The 12,748-nt window shown below is 40.1% G+C and overlaps 1 protein-coding gene across 1 annotated transcript in view; it reads right to left on the bottom strand.

Annotated features, from left to right (window-relative positions):
- Positions 1–12,748, bottom strand: part of LOC107099467 (latent-transforming growth factor beta-binding protein 1-like) — a 121,756-nt gene that overhangs the window by 11,530 nt on the left and 97,478 nt on the right. The window contains 8 exon segments of the mRNA XM_015397606.1: positions 3,163–3,252; positions 4,971–5,132; positions 7,570–7,707; positions 8,270–8,398; positions 9,699–9,821; positions 9,981–10,106; positions 11,298–11,495; positions 11,498–11,650. Of these exon segments, the coding sequence (XP_015253092.1) occupies positions 3,163–3,252; positions 4,971–5,132; positions 7,570–7,707; positions 8,270–8,398; positions 9,699–9,821; positions 9,981–10,106; positions 11,298–11,495; positions 11,498–11,650 (1,119 nt within the window).

The following is a 12,748-nucleotide window of genomic DNA, read 5'->3' on the forward strand; positions in this document are numbered from 1 at the left end:
TGGATGGAATGGATGGATGGACAGTTTTTGTTCAATTGCAACCTCACTCTGTCTGGTATCCCACTATCTAATCTATAGGCGAGGGTGGGTGGGGTTGACTGAAACATGGAATCTTATTAAGTAAGTTTAAGTTGGTGTTTTGTAAATAAAGTAAATGAAAGCATAAAGTAGTACAATTTTAACTAAAACCTCTGGTTTAACATGTGCCTTAATCGGATGCTATAACTGACAAACTGCATATATGAAACCTAGTAGAAGGTAGAGAAGGCACAGTCTGAAGCCACTGGGACTGATAACTGTTAATAACGACCATGGTTGAGAACGTCCGAAACAGGTGGACAGAGCAACCTGAGGAGCTAGTTTATAGTTGCATTTTGTATCAGTAAATTTGTAACGATAAGTATGTTTATGTTCCCTTTCTCTGTCTGCTTCTGTCTCCTTGAACCCCAGTCGGCCTCGGCAGATGGCCGCTCACACTGAGCCTGGTTCTAATGGAGGTTTCTTCCTGTTCCTGACTGGTTGACTTCAGCCTGTTTTCCGTATACAGAATACTGTTAGCAATCTGACTCCATCTTTAGATTAAATTGTCTCTGTAAAGTGGCTTGTAGTGACATGTTGCCAATTAGCGCTTTATAAATAAACTGACGATTCAACTTTCTTGACCATGCCATATAGAGTAACCATCGAAAAATCTTCTGTTATCAACCTTACGTAAAACTGCTGTCGTAAAAACGACATGCAGCATAAAAACTTTGCCCTCAGTGTGTTATGTGAACGATGTGATGGTTAAGAATAATGTTGTGAGAAAAATAATAGACTTAGGCCTGGGTAACTATACTGGATTTTTACCGTTACCGTCTTTCACTAATGTAATCGTTGAAAATTTTCCCATGTCGGTGAAAGAAATATACTTCTTCTTAAAAAACTTCTAAATTCTGCCATTTTTCCTGTGTGCTGGTGGCTGGTATTTCCTTCCCCTTTAAGACATGGCAGCATGTTCCAAAAAAATTTAAAAAACAATCCACTGGACTTTGTTTCCAAGTTTAAAGACGTTTCTTTTCCCATCCAGGAAGTTTTTTCAATTCAAAATGTCAGAAATAGCGCTGAGTTCGAAGCTTTATACAATAGCCCAACAAAGCCTTGTTTTTGCTTAGAAGGTAGTAGTAACAGTGGCGTAAGATGTAGGAGTTTGCCCGGAAATCGAAGCATTGATGGTTCAAACCCCGGCTCCGACTTTTAGTGTTGTTATGTCCTTAGGCAAGACTTCACCTGCATTGTCTACTTCTGGTGGTCAGAAGGCATGGTGGAAAAAGCGCTATATAAGTACAGGCCATTTACCATTTACATGCAAATTGAAAGGGACAAACAGTTCTGTCCCTTAGGAATGGGGTTCTTTTGGCTTCTTTTGTTAGCCTCCAATGCCCCATACCTGTCTATATCTCTGAAAGGGGGGTCTTTAGATGGAATTGTTGGCCTGGCTGAATAGGCGAGGTCTTCTGTTCTCCTGTAATGGGTTGGGGGTTGTGATGATAGCTGGAAGGGTTCAACTCAATCACTGCATTCTAGGTTTTTGAAAGCTAAAATCTGAGTCCACCCCCTCTGTTTAAGTTTGGCTTTATTTCACCAGCATACGGCAGCATGTGTCTAATCACATGACTCCACCGATTCAGTCAGAAGCGTAAACAAAGAGAATGGTGGATGAGCCCGCTGAAGAAGCGTCTAACAGCTGTAAACGAAATAACATCAGTTATTCCTGGGGAGCTGACCGAGAGCAGAGATGAAGCTGAGCGAGCAGAGAAGTGGAGAGGGAGTTGTCAGAGTTGAACACGCGGAAGACCGGATTTTAGAAAAGGTGTACGAGTTTAAACGATGACATTGTTCTCACTGCACGCTCAGTTTGCTGGCACCAAAATTACGCCATAGATGTTGAGCAAAAGAACACGAAATGCAAAATATGGCTGAAAATTGTGGAGAGTACCAAGAGTAACACATCGAACCTCCACCATCTACACTGGAAAAACAATCTAGATTTCTCAATTAAAGTGTAATTACCTTAAATTTTAGTAGGTAAATGAGATGATTTGCCAATGGAATTAGTATTTTTACTCTTAAAATAAGATTTAGATAAAATACACTTGAAATGAGACAATTCAATTGTGTTTTATTAAACATTTTTTTGCTGTACATTAAGACATTGTTGAATGTTTAAACTTGAATGGGTGCAATACTTTAATATCTAATATAAAATATTATGTAATGTGATATATTCAATAAATAAAATATAAATAGATCAGTTGCATTTTATGTTTATGTCCTTATTTCTCATGGAGGAGCCGAAGCATTTATCATGCATTTATCTTTATCGAGGTAAAACTGTCCAATTTATCATGATATTTATTTGAGGTTATATCGCCCAGCCCTAGATAGACGGATGCAAAAAATTTAAAAAATCTAAAACAGTTTAATCTACATTTTTTTACAACATCCAGTCACGTTTGGATCAGCCGCACAGACTTTTTTTTTTTTGGAACATTTGCACTCTGTCCACTGTCATTGGCAAGTACATATCCTTTTTCAACACTTCCCTTCTGATAAGTCTCGGCTAAGAAAGTTTAATAAACCCTGCCACTGAGCAGGGTTGGATGTGTTGCTGTGACAACTGACACATGGTATTCAACTCAATTTAATTCAGTTTATTTCTATAGCACCAATTCAACACATGTCATCTCCAGGCACTTTACAGTTCACCAGATCATCCAGTTTCCTATCTAAGGAAAACCACTTGATTGCATCGACTCATTGACTCGAAAGCAATCCCTCACACTAAGCATGCTTGTAGCGACAGTGGAGAGGAAAAACTCCCTTTTATCAGGAAGAAACCTCCAGCAGAACCAGACTCAGTAATATTGCTTACCTGTCTTCTGAAACTGAATATCCAGGGTATTCAGATATTTACCTGAATTTTCCTCTGTGTTTTCACTTGACCTGCTTTCTGAAACAGACCCCTGCCTTTGGCCAGAATAACATTTTTTCAACTGATCATTTTCTATATTAATAATCAGTTTGCCTCTTTTTTTCATTCAGTCATTTTTATCGTCTAACATACCACAGAACTTCTGTTAGTCAAATAATATCATGGTAAAACATTTACATCTGTCCTACCTTTGTAACTGTTAGGGAGGGTTATTCCATATAACAAATCTTCATTGGGAATAAAACCTCTTCCAGAAGGACACATCTGGTTGAACTGGTCTGAAAGAGATCGGATAGAGAGGACTTGAGCTTAAGTTGTTAGTGTAAAAACAAACAAAACCTTCTGTAAATACTGCAAAGAAATGTTTTCCGCCTGATGATCCAGTAGCAGGATTTAGAATGGCTTGACATTAAACATAGGATCTATTGGTCACCCTCAATATTAAATTTCTCAAAACAGTCAGGCCTCATTTCCTTACTTACTTTAGGTGCATTTTCATCAGCTTTGTCTTACGCGTATTTTGAAATATCACATCAGAAGATTGATGGAAATGGCAGAAATGAAAAAAAAAGGTAAAAATCTTTAAAAAAAAAGTCTCTACACTCACTTGAGATGGTCATTTGAGTGTCAATGTGCAAAATGTGTGAGATTATGATTAACTTTGATTTATAACTAATTTGTTTATTTTGTGTCTTTAAGGTTTTCAGCCCAATTCAATTCAACCAAATCAAGAAAATAAAAAATACTTAGTTGCATTTGTAGCTTTGGGGTGTACATAACCAGACCATTTCAAGTTAGACAGGTGTTGGAAATGAGCTGATACCTTGACAGTTTAAGCTCTCAGGGATTGTTGGCCTGGCTGAACAGGCGAGGTCTTGTGTTCCCCTGTAAAGGGGTCGAGGTCGTGATGATAGCGGGAAGGAATCAACTCTATCGCTGCATTGTAGGCATTTTAAAAACTGAAATCCAAACAGTGGCCATCTCTGGTAGTCTATAGGCGAGGGTGAGTGGGGTTGACTGACCCCGCCCCCCACCCCGTTTAAGTTTGGTTTTCCTTTCTTAACATAGATGGCTTCCTTCAGGCCCCTCTCAAACCACCTATTTTCTTTGTCCAAAATGTGAACATTCTGGTGCTATGTTAAGAAAGAAAAACCAACCTTAAACAGAGGGAGTGGACTCAGATTTCAGCTTTCAAACACCTACAATGGAGCGACTGAGTTGATCCCTTCCCGCTGTCATCAGCTAACAACACTGCAAACAAAGCAGCCAGTTTGGTCCATTCTAAATGATTCTTTGAAGCAGTTTAACATAGATGTTGGGTAGTTTACATTCTAAGTGAGGTCATAACCTGAAATATGAGAATCAATGATGGCAGCATGATTATTCCTATTATTTTTTTCCTCTATGCTCTATAATGGAGATGTTTCTTTTGCTCTTTCTGAAGATATGTATTGTCTGATGTTGTATTGATGACAGTGACCATAATGTTGGGAAGTAGTAGACTAGAAGTGGGCATCTCCAGTCCTAGAAGGCCCCCTTCTGCAACATTTACATTTATCTATCTTCTAACACATCTGAATGATATGCCTAACCTACCTCCTCACTATGCAGTCCGTTGCTCCAGATTCCTGCTAGTCGCCTAATTACTTGATTTAGTGTTAACCCAAGGACAGATCTAAGAGTTACAGGCTACCAGCCTATAAGGACTGGAGTTGCCCTACTTTGGTTTATTACTTCACAACAAGATGGTCACCATTATTGATGCATTAGATAATCCATACCTCCATAGTAACACTTTTTAGTGAAGCTAGATATGCCTGATGCTTAGCTGAATGTCTTGGTTAAAAACTTTAACCGTTACCCATCCAGCGCAACAGAATGGTTCCCCTGTGTTTTTCTTTTTGGATTTTAAAGCTGACCATCCTAAACCCATTTACTGTATGTAGACAGAGATTAGAAATATGAGGCTTGCACACATTTTAATCCACCAACTCACCTGTACCGTTAACAGGACAAGGGTATACCTCACAGTTATCCCCCCACCCTGCTCCCAGAGTGCAGCAGCACTCCTGTAGCGTGACATGGCTGCTCAGCACACTCTCGCACAGGTTCTCATCATTAAGATGGTAGTAGCAATCCTTCCGCTCCACCAAAGGGCCTATAAAGAAATAAAGAAAAATTGAATATAAATTAATTATCTTAATCAAGTAAAAAAGGAAGATTTCAATCTCTTCTTAAGCCGGGCATACACTGTGCGATCTTTTCAATAGTTGCACGCAGCTTCAACTCAAACTGTACAACAAAACCACAGGGTTTAAAAGTTCAAAGCTCACGATGCATGTTCTCACACTGTGGCCCGACGCTCTGATACAATCTACATGCTCACATGGGCCGTTTGTTCCAGATCAGTGAAGCATAGATGCTGCTTCATCTTTGGTTCTAGTTCTGAGTGGACAGAGTAGGCTGAAACTAGAAGACCCGAGTGGTCTAGGAGGTTGATCTACTGACAACAGATCTGTTATGGATTGAGGTGCTGATCTATTCAGTGATTTATAGACTAAAAGAAAGATTTTGAAGTCTATCCTTTGAGCTACAGGGAGCCAGTGGAAGGACTTTAGAACCGGGCTGATGTGTTCTTCTTTCTTAGTTATAGTGAGGACACAGGCAGCAGCGTTTTGGATCAGCTACAGCTGTGTGATGGACTTTCTAGACCTATGAAGACACTGCTGCAGTAATCAATTCTACTGCAGATAAATGCATGAATGAGTTTCTCGGGATCCTGCTTGGACATTAGTCCTTCAATCCTGGAGATGCTCTTCAGGTGAAAAAAGGTTAACTTAGAAACTGCCTTTATGAGCCTCTGAAGGTTCAGGTCTGAGTCCATCATGACACCAAGATTTAGCTTAGACTTTTATACTTAGACGTAGACTTTGATTATCCTGCCTTCCTTCGTCTGCTCAGTTCTGAACTCCTGCCTGTCCTCGGACCTCCGGGACTTCAGCTTCTGGGAGCATCTGGGCGGCGCCCGCCATGTCTGGTTGGCAGCCTAGCGGCTGGAACCAACCTCATCCACTGGGCACACACTTAACTTTAACATCAGATTAGTGCCTCACACGTTCATTATCATCCTCCACCAGATAGACGTGGTCACTAACCTGTGTTTCCTACTGCAGAGGTTCCTGCCTTAGTTGTTGACGCTGTTCTCTGCAGTTCAATATTAAATAATATTAAAAATGTTAAACCTGTCTCTCTGCCTCGAAACTAGGTTCTTTTGTTCTGAGCCTGTCAGAATAATCTACGGTAATTAAGCTTAAAACATCTCCAATTGGGGAAAAAAATTAAAACTATTAAATGTGGCTTTTTTAACATCGCTTTCTTCTAAAAGTCTGCTAGTTCATGACTTGATTTGTGATAATCACATATATTTATGTTGCCTTACAGAAACTTGGCTGCAGCAAGAGGATTACGTGAGCATGAATGAAGCAACTCCTTCAAGTTATTTAAATTTTCACATACCCAGAAATTCTGGGCAAGGAGAACCAAAAGAAGGTTTCACTTTAGCAGATCATTGTCAGATAAATGCAGTTATAAATAATAAAGAATCTGTTTCACTTTCTCTTTCCTCTGTGTCGCTGAGCAGTGCTGCAGAAGGCAAAAGTTTAGCCTGTTCCCCTTCACAGGTTGATCATTTTGTTGATGGTGTTGCTAGTTCTCTGCGTACTGCCTTAGACGTACTGTCTTAGACAGTGCAGCTTTGATAAAGAAAAACTTTAAAAATAGAAAGCTGCCTACTTGGTTTAATGCAGAGCTGCACACTCTGAAGCAAAATGCTAGGAAACTGGAGAGAAAATGGCGCTTCACAGGCCTACAGGAATCCTACCTTGTCTGGAAAAATAATTTACTGCTGTAAAAGAGGACCCTTTGTAAAGCAAGAGCAGCATACCTCTCCTCATTAATAGAGGAGAATAAGAATAATCCTAGATATCTTTTTAATACAGTTGCCAAACTCAACTAAAGCCATAGCTCTGTTGAACCATCCATCCCACCTGCTCTAAGCAGATATGATTTTATGGGATTCTTTATAAATAAGATAGATTTTAGTAAAAAAGAAAGGTCATTAGCACCCAACTAACTAAAAAACGCTGTGTAAGGTAAGATAATTGTCCGATTTTGTAAATCTAAGTCAATGAGTGTGAAAACATTTAAGATTTGAATTTGTTTCCTGTCGGATCATACATACATCTTACAAGTTTGGAAGTTATGAATAAAAGTTATGAAGTTAAAACAAAACAGTAAAAATGACAGATTTATTAAGAGTCTAAAACACAGATTAAGCTATTGCACATCTTATCAATAAGTGGCAGCAATGCAAATTAAAAAATGCTTGCCATCTGTTTTTTAAACCAGAAGAGGATGAAAGGACAAAACAGAGCTACTGATTGAACATGATGCTGTGAGTGCATTGAAAACATTTTGGCACAGATATAACATCCAATCGATGGTTCTGTTTTCGTATTCTTTTCAATTACAGGGGGTTTGGAGGCTAACAACCTCCAGGTGCCTTACCGCCACCAGCTTGTCAGCTCCAGGGTTACCTGTCTGGATGGGCTCACACTTGGCAATCACAACGTTGTACTCCTGTCCTTTGGGACACACACAGAGGAAGGACCCGTCCATGTTCATGCACTCTGCCTCTCCACACGCACCACTCAGAAGCTCGCACTCGTTCACATCTGGGAAGAAAGGACAGAAAGAGAGTTTTAAATGAGAACACAACAAATGGACGGTGTACAGATTCTAGACATGCAGGTTAACAATGCTCTGTAGAGTCATACATATCATTATTCACATTTGGGCAGAATTGCTGCTAGAATCTCCCACATTGGTAAGCAGCAGCTATTAAATCAACAGTCAACACTTTCAGCAATCCTTTAAACCAAAGGCCTGTTTCGCAAAACAGGTTTAACAAAATCAGACTCAAATCCTAAACACTGAATTGAAATGTGCTTAATAAATAAATAAGCCTCTCCCCGCAAATATTTTAAAAACCCCAAGAACCTTTTAAATATTACCAGAAAAAAAAGAAATACTTTACAATATTTTGGAGTGTTAAAAACAAACTAGGTGCTGGGGATAAAAAAAAAATGTCTAGTGCCATTCTGCATGCTTTTGTCCATCACTGGTCTGAATGTGTGCAAAGGTATGTGCGCACCATACTTTATAATCCAGGGTTCTAACTGTCCATTCATCTGTGAATTTAATCCCAAACATCTCGCATTTGTGATAAACACTCACCTTCACAGGTCTGGCCATCCTGAGCCACCTGGTAGCCTTGGTCACAATGACAATAGAAAGAGCCCAGTCTGTTCTCACAGTCACCGTGGGGTCCACACCGTGTTTCGTTAAGCCCGCACTCATCAATGTCTGAAAAACAACACCACAGTGGAATATCTGTTCATTTTGTGACTAAATATCTCTCTTTTTTAATATCCATCCATGAAACGAATTCAATTTGTGACATTCAGTGTATAAAAGTAACCGTAATGTAATGAATGCTAGCAAACTTTCCAAACTGATGGACCTTAACGTGAAACAGGAAAATACTACAAGGTTTCACAGAAATATACCCAGAGAGCGCTCCAGATGCTGTTTGCAGAAATCATGAGTGAGAGGGTAACAAATATTCCTGAAAGTCTAGACAGCGAGCTTAAAGTCTTCTGTCTGTTTCTCTTCCTGTTGTTTTTCTTCTGTTCTCTCTGGTTTTCTGAGGCATGGAGCAGCTTTTGACACAGTGCAGCAAACTCTCTCTGAAGAAGTGAAAACTGGAGCAGCACACTGTTAAGATATTACAGATATTTTTCTACCCATCTTATTCCTCAGAGGGAAAGCGAAACAGACAAGGATAAGGGGAATAAGGGTGGACACCTTTGAGCATCTCAGCCATCTTCCTTAGGATGTTGTGTTTACAGCTTTCAAGTTTGTTCTTAATCTATGTTAATTCCTCTCCAATTCAGTTTATTTCTATAGCTCTAATTCACATCACGTCATCTCAGGTCACTTTCCAGAGACACTTCTACCAGATGAACCAGTCAGTTAGGCCGCCGTCATTGCGAACTAGTGGCTTTCCAAGGAGATGTCGGAGGTAATTGTGCGACCGTTTCAGGTGATGTAACCGGCATGCGTTACATAAGCTTACTCTGTTATTCTTATTTTCTATTCGGTCCGGTGATATTATTGGTAAATTTCTATGAAAAAAATCTTAGGAGAAAAGGCTTTGTCTTATGCAGAAGGTCTTTAATAATGTATATTTGTCAGGCCAGATTCCCTTTCATGGGGGGAAAAATGCATTTGGCCACTTTTGGCACCGCTATGTCTAAATCATATTTGCGCCCACCACACTGCCCACTAAAACCTTTGTGGAACAAACATGCTTCAACTTATTCAGTTCAAATGTGCCTAACATAAAGACCATCCAGAGTTTCAAATGGGGTTTCATGGTGTTTTGCGGTGTTTATTTTGGAAAAAATTCTGCCGAGTTTAAATATTTTTCATTTTTTCTTTGTTTAATTACCTATAAATCAGACATGGTGACATTTAAAATAATGGTTCTACCTGAAAAATGTTCCTCAATACCTTTCTGTCACACTTGGCTTATGGGGTCAAATATACAGTATTTGACAAGGTTTCATTGAGTTGAATTCTAGCTTGTGGTTCTGCTTCTTACCATCACAAGAAGGCGAATGAAGGCTGGCAGCGAATCCACTGTCACACACACACAGATAGGAGCCTTCAGTGTTCAGACACGTTCCATGAGGGGAGCAAAGTTCTTCCGCACATTCATCCACATCTGTTAAGGAAGCCAACAGAGGATGTGGTTGGGACAGAGAGACAGAATATTGGGACAGCTGGAACTTTAAATATCCAAACTGATAACCATAACAAGCACATATAAAAGCCAGTGGTGGTTGTTCAGGAGCAGTAGGTCTGACAGAGTGGGACAAGTCACCTGTGCAATTGGTGCTGCTGATCTGTTTGTAACCCTCAGGGCAGATGCAGGTGTAGGAGCCGACATTGTTCACACACTCTCCCACATCCTGACAAGGAGAGGCTTCCTCCTGACACTCATCCACATCTGGAAGGTAATCACATTTCAACAACTTTCTCACATGTAGTGATGGTTCAGCCTTTCAAGGACAAACTGCTTTATTTGTCATTACAAAGGAGGACATAGGGAACCCTAAGTATAATTCTGCTTCATTCTATCTTTATTTTCCCACTCTGCAGAATCTATTTGTTCAATCTATTGTTCTGCTCTATTTGCTTTTTCTCATAGTAGCTTCATCTGGTCTGTTCCTGTTTGGCTGTGACTCCATCCTGGAGAGAAATATCAGTTGTGCTGCTGCCATCAACACCTTTGTTTATAGATGTTGGAGCTTTGCCTGTTTTTCAGTGTAGTCCTGTTTCTCTGAATGTGACTAACTGGATGTGCTCTTTTCATCCTCTGACATGGGAGCTGGCTCACAGCGCGTCTGCCTGGCTGTGTGTTTCCTGGACGGGGCCGCCTTTTTGCTTTTTGTATCTCTGCTTCTGTCTCTTTGAACCCCAGTCACTGAGCCACAGTTACACTGAGTCTGGTTTTGCTGGAGGTTTCTTCCTGTTCAAAGGGAGTTGTTCCTCTCCACTGTCGCTACTAACATGCTTAGTGTCAAGGATTGCCTTCAAGTCAATGAGTCGATGCAATCAACCAACATCAATAAACAAAGGTGTTGATGGCAGCAGCACAGCTGATATTTCTCTCCAGGATGGAGTCACAGCCAAACAGGAACAGACCAGATGAAGCTACTATGAGAAAAAGCAGAGAGAGCAGAAAGTTAGAGATTGAACTAACAGATTCTGCAGAGTGGGAGAATAGAAATAGTATGAAGCAGAAAATGAGAAAAAAGGGTCCCTATGTCCTCCAGAAGTGGTTAAAAAGAGAAAAAAAAATAAATCACAATTCCATCATTATTTACACACTTAGCTAAGTAAATGTGGAGGCTTTTGTCAGTGGAGTTAGCTTCCATAGGATCAAAGCATTGTCATACACAACATTTTTCCCTAGAGTCCATTTAACTTTGTTAATCTAATGTAACACCTAAATTTATGAGAAAGACAAAGGGTTAGTTGTTTTTTTCCAATAGGCATTAAAATAAATAAACTAATAAATCTGTGTACTTCACGAGTTTATACTTTTGAACTAAAAAAACTGATAAATTAGCCAAAAGTCAGGGCACAATAGACATAAAAATGAACAACATTCAGGTCAGTGTAAGAACTAGTATACCATCACACTCGTCTCCAGTTGAGGACAACCGGAAGCCTGGCGAGCAGCGGCACAGGAAGGAGCCTTCGGTGTTCAGGCACTGGCCTCTGATACACACTCGCTCATCTTGGCACTCGTCTATATCTGAAGTGGTACAAAGGTTATCTTACCACATTGTCAGTAAGATGCAAACATGACAGGAAAGCACAGGATAACAATCATTGGACAGACTTTATGAACAGGGTCAGACCTACCAATGCAGTGACCTTCATGGCCGACAAAGCCATCAGGACAGGAGCCACAGCTATGGCCTCCTGGCTCATTGTAGCAAATCCCTGAAGGACAAACCGTCTTGTTTTCACACTCATCAATATCTGCGAAGAGGAGACCAGATTTAAAACAGTCAGCTGTTATTTTGACCCCAGCTGTAATTTCTGGTGGGTGCACAAATGAGAGTGGGATGTTCTCGTCCGTCCCCTGCTAAAGGAGAGCAGTTGCTATAGCAACATAGTGAAATCCTGTGGTGCAGGTTGACATGACATCAAACATTTGCTCTTTTCTGAAAAATACATTTACTTGGTCAACTCAAGTCAACTATATTTATAGCCCTTTAAACAACTACAGCTCTAACAAAGGGCTTTACATACCAAGGAAAGTTCAAAATATATAAAAACAACATAGAAGTTTAAAAGAATAAAACTAAATACATAAAACCTCATAAAACCACATAAAAGGGAAGGGTAGGAGAAGATCAGCGATGTAAAGAGGAGCCAAACCATTTAAAGAATTAAAAACAAAGAAAATAATCTTAAGATGAACTCTAGAACGCACAGGCAGCTAATGAAGGGAGGCCAAGATAAAAAAAAAATGATTAAAGAGGTCCTTCCCAGTGACGTCTTGTAGCATTTTTCCCAACTTGTGATTTCCCGCCAATGTGACTTAAATTTCAATGCCAGTGTTTCCACCGCCATTAGTTTAGTTACACCCGCTGGCAAATTCCAGTCACTATTTAAGGGCTGAAAGGTCCACTGGCCCTTGGTGACCCGTAGGAACGTGCAAATGGAGGGTTAGCGCTTACTGTTTGTTCTCACCTGGCCTGCTTACTATTCAAATACAAGCTCTTCACCTGTGCTATGTGAAATTGTTCTTGACCCTGGACTGTCTATGGAGCTTAAACAGTTGTATAGGGATGTCAGTAGCCCTGCTCTCTGTAACCCACCCAAAGACCACAAGGACCAATTCTCACCCTGACCGGTTGGAGCTGGGCTTTGACACCTGGTAATTTTCTTTAGACTTTATTTTCTGGGTATTACTGAGTCTGGGTTCTCATCTCTCTTTTTTGTGTTCCAGGATCACTAGAGTAACCCCAATTAACCTTCATCACTTCAACACCTTCTCTTTAGTACTAAACTACCAATATTAGTTTGTGAGGCAGACACCCTGTCTACTTTTAAGGCTAGGCTTAAAACTTT

This window comes from Cyprinodon variegatus, unplaced genomic scaffold (assembly GCF_000732505.1).
Source record: "Cyprinodon variegatus isolate N-32 unplaced genomic scaffold, C_variegatus-1.0 Scaffold873, whole genome shotgun sequence".
Lineage (NCBI taxonomy): Eukaryota > Metazoa > Chordata > Actinopteri > Cyprinodontiformes > Cyprinodontidae > Cyprinodon > Cyprinodon variegatus.